Source organism: Mesitornis unicolor, unplaced genomic scaffold, assembly GCF_000695765.1.
Source record: "Mesitornis unicolor isolate BGI_N332 unplaced genomic scaffold, ASM69576v1 scaffold23287, whole genome shotgun sequence".
Classification (NCBI taxonomy): domain Eukaryota; kingdom Metazoa; phylum Chordata; class Aves; order Mesitornithiformes; family Mesitornithidae; genus Mesitornis; species Mesitornis unicolor.
In genome coordinates, this window is record NW_010197407.1 from 6,540 (window position 1) to 10,454 (window position 3,915).

At 39.7% G+C, this 3,915-nt stretch overlaps 1 protein-coding gene across 1 annotated transcript in view; it reads right to left on the reverse strand.

The window, feature by feature from the left end:
- Positions 1–870: 870 nt before the first annotated feature.
- Positions 871–3,915, reverse strand: part of LOC104544057 (dedicator of cytokinesis protein 11-like) — a gene marked incomplete at its 5' end in the record, with an annotated part of 5,889 nt that continues 2,844 nt past the window's right edge. Inside the window, 2 exons of the mRNA XM_010188803.1 lie at positions 871–1,086; positions 3,645–3,783. Coding sequence (XP_010187105.1) covers positions 964–1,086; positions 3,645–3,783 — 262 coding nt within the window. The remainder of the gene's footprint in view (positions 1,087–3,644; positions 3,784–3,915) is intronic.

The window sequence follows — 3,915 nt, forward strand, 5'->3', positions numbered from 1 at the left end:
GTTTTCGGAAAATAGATCTGTTTAACAGGAGGGAACATGCATGTCATACGATGTTAAAAAATCCCTTCCGTTTTGTGAGAGTTTTTTTGATGCACTGCATTGTGGTTTTTTTAAAGCACATCTCCCAGATTATCAGAATTTTTCTGAAAGGTGCTAAAGCACTTTATAATTCCCAACTTACTGCAGGGTGTCCTCAGGGTTTATATTTGTTTGAGACCACAAGTGGTAAAGAGAAGACATCGTATAAAATGCCAGATCTCTTAGGTTGTCCTCAGTGAGTACAATCCACGCTCCAGCAGCGGTGCAAGTTTAGCCAAAACTGAAATGTGCTATAGCAAGCTCAGCTCTCATGGAGGTTACTTTAGAATTATCTGCTCAGAGGATGTATGAAAATTATCATTTCTGAACTAGGTTTCAGTTATTCCAGACTAGGGCAAGTTTACTGTCATTGTGTGAGCACAACAGGGGCATCTGGACCCCAAGTTGGTTTTTAGAAGAGGAAGGTCTCTCACCAGTGACTACAATTTCTCCTTCATGTTCCCTGTCCAACAAAGCTTTTAGCAGCAAATATGAAAAAATGCTAATTTCTATATACTCTATGCTCCTTCTATTTACAAAGTAGTTTTACATTTTATTATATTCCATTGTACAACTTTACAGAGTGCCGTTATCATTTCAATTCATAGTTCAGCAATTCAATAGATACTTAGATAACTGCCTTTCCATGTCCTCCTCACATTTAGCTTAAAAAAAAAGAAAAGTAGAAAACAAGCACAGTGGTGCAATGTCCAGGCACTTTCAATGTTGCTCAGCAAAATAAGCAAGCACCCTGTTTGAAACCATGGCAACTTTTTGGGGGGGAAAAAAAAAAATTGAATCTTTGCTCATCACGGATTTTCTCAAACATCCTTCGCACAGTTCCAAGTATTCCTGAGAAAGCTCTGTAAAATAGGACTGATATGTTTATATTTCAGCAGTGGGTCTAAGTGAACAGTAACTTCCATCACCAGATGTTCCGCTGATTGCACAGAAGACATGTAAGGAGTCGTGCATCCATGGTGAATGCATTGTATCTTCATGGTAGATCTAGACAAAACAGAACAGTCACAAATTCAGTGGAAGTATCAGTTCATTATAATAATCAAGCTGGTTAAAAAGGTATACAAAAGAGATACCCAACCTTGTCTTCAAAGCTGTTTCGCAAAGGCAGCATAACAAAGAAATGAGAAAGAAGAGTAATTTATCAATTTGTGTAGCATTCATACAGACCCTGCTCTGTGCATAACCAGACAGTTTTTGGTTACAGCTACCCAGGATAGTGGAGAAACAATTCCCCGTACAACAATTCTTTATTATATCTTAGCAGTGACAGAATTCTAATATCTTTTCTTTGTAAGCACAGGAAGTACCTGCAGCTAAATACAGCAAGCACTCACTATATCTGTGCCATGTGGCAAGATTTTGGACTTTATAACCTGAAGGCTGATCCTTCCTACAGCCCAGGATCCACTTGCGCAGGCAGAGCTGTTCTGGATCTGACTGGGTATTTGGTTTCCACCCTGTGGTTCACCAGTCACCTAGTTAGCCAGAATTTACAGGCATGAAACTGAGATCACTGGCCATGATAAACAGTTTCTGGACATCCAGTTTTCTGCCAGTCTCCGAGGCTTCCTGTACCTGCCCAGCCGCAGTTCACCTCTTTGTTGTGTTTGCATTTCCCTAACTCACCAGATAAGTCCCAGACTGACCCAGTGAGTGACCCATCTGCCCTGCCATCGCAAACTAAGTGCGCTGCCTTGTTGTTCTGGAGCACTGACAATATTTAGAAAAGCATACGTTATTTGCAATGAGAACTCTAAATTAATGCAATATATTTCTTACGTTTAACTGAGTAAATTTGCAGAAGAGGAAAACATGATTCATTGAAGTTCAATTTGTTAGATACTTAGGTCATTTGACGGCAATACAAAGTTCAAGTCAGCGGTCAAGTCTACGTAATACAACCATAAAGAACTCTGCTAGTAAACGTGATCTTTTAGGCTGCCTTTTGATCTAATACAAGAACAAAATGAAACGTGTATCTGTCCCAGCGAGCCCTTCACTTTGACATTTCAGTTGCTATAATATTTTGTCAATTAACCAAAGACAACGTGACAGTGGATTTGTAAATACATTGAGATAATAGGGAGCATGCTGTAACAATGCTTCTTTGTTCTAAAATAATCTTAACCATTGTACTGCCACAGTGCAGGCCTGTGGGATTTGGGTTTGATTTGACTATTGCAGAATTCAGAAACCACAAAAGTTCCAGCAGCTGCATGCAAATTCAATGCCTTGGAAAGGTCGACTTGCAAACAGCTTCGAGTAGGCAGGTGGAGACTCCTATGAACAAACATTGCTGAGCAAAATTCAGCAGATGGAGTATACCTGGCAGGTAATGTACATGAAAAAAAACCAAACCTATGAATTTGCAGAATTAGTAGTTTGCACAGTGAGAAAATGGTGGTCAGAGTAGCAGGGAAATCTAAGTAAAGTAAGGGGGATGGAGCAGACACTTACTCTCCAGTGGATCCTCCCTTATACTCCTACAATAAAATTCAGCCCCATCGTAAGACTGCACGTACTGTTTCCCTGAAATTATATTGTACTTTTCCAAAACAAGACTGTTTGATTCCCATAGCCATTATCTTATTGTAAATAAACCTAACTTGCAAATAGCAGCCCGATGTGGTTGTATTATTTTGCCACTTGCACATTTTTTGCATTAGTTTGAACAACCGCTCAGCCTAACTATGGAATGTGCCTATACATTTTTAGTGACTTAAAATGTTGCATTTTTAATTAAGTCACACGTGGTCTGTATGTTGAATGAGACTGAGAACACTCTTTTAAATTTCAAGTACTATGAATCATAGTTCAGTCTGCACCATTCATTTTATGTGCTTGATGCTATAAATCTACAAGGAGCTTTCTTTTGTCACAATGGTGGCAAAATTCAAGAGTAGAGGTACAGAGATTACTTCAGAAAGCCAGTTTTCATCTAATTTCACAGCACGATATTAGGTAGAAGTGCAATTGTTCTTTGAATCTCTCACCTCTCTGATGCTACTATTCAAAAGTATTTTCCTAGAAAGGCCCAAGAAAACATTAAAACATCAGTTGGATAAATTAGCACAAATATTTCAACAGTGCACATAAATAGTATGCTGGCATTAGGCCAAAATTAGAAGAAAACATCCTTTAATGACAAATAATTTTAAAAAAAGGAACTTAAGCTGGATATAACTGAGAAAATGGAAATTTTGCCATAGAATTTCAATATGTGACTTATCACAGGAATCCTACGATGCAGAAAACATGAGGCAAAGCATGGCACAGGATTTCAGATGACCATGGCAGCCAGGAAACTAATGGTATGTGTCAGCGAAGACTCCACCCTGAAGCACACTGTACCAACACCAGGCTGAGACTTTCAATCAGCAGAAACTGGCTTTAGGAATCCACCAAGTGTATAATTTACTTTTCACGTTCAGTTACTCGCCTTTTTCTATTTAGCTAAACAACATGAAGAGTGAGGTTTCAGCATGAGCTAGTTTGCAAGCACAGAGAACCAAATCTGTGTGCTCCTGACACGCAGTACATGCCTGTTCGTGGATGATGTCAGAAAGCTCTTTCACCATATCCCGGAAGTTTGATTTTAGCCCCTCGTGGTACTCCACTTGATCCTCCTTAATGAGCCGCTCGTTGAGCTCCAGAGCAATTCCGCAAGCTTGTATAAACTTCCTGGGAAGGAAATGAATGAACTTTGGGCGTTACAACATCCGAGTCTTTTACCAAAGCAAACAACCAAACAGACAGGCAAATCCCATGGGGTTGCCCCCCCCCCCCCCCCCCTTTCTCTATCATTGTGAAGAA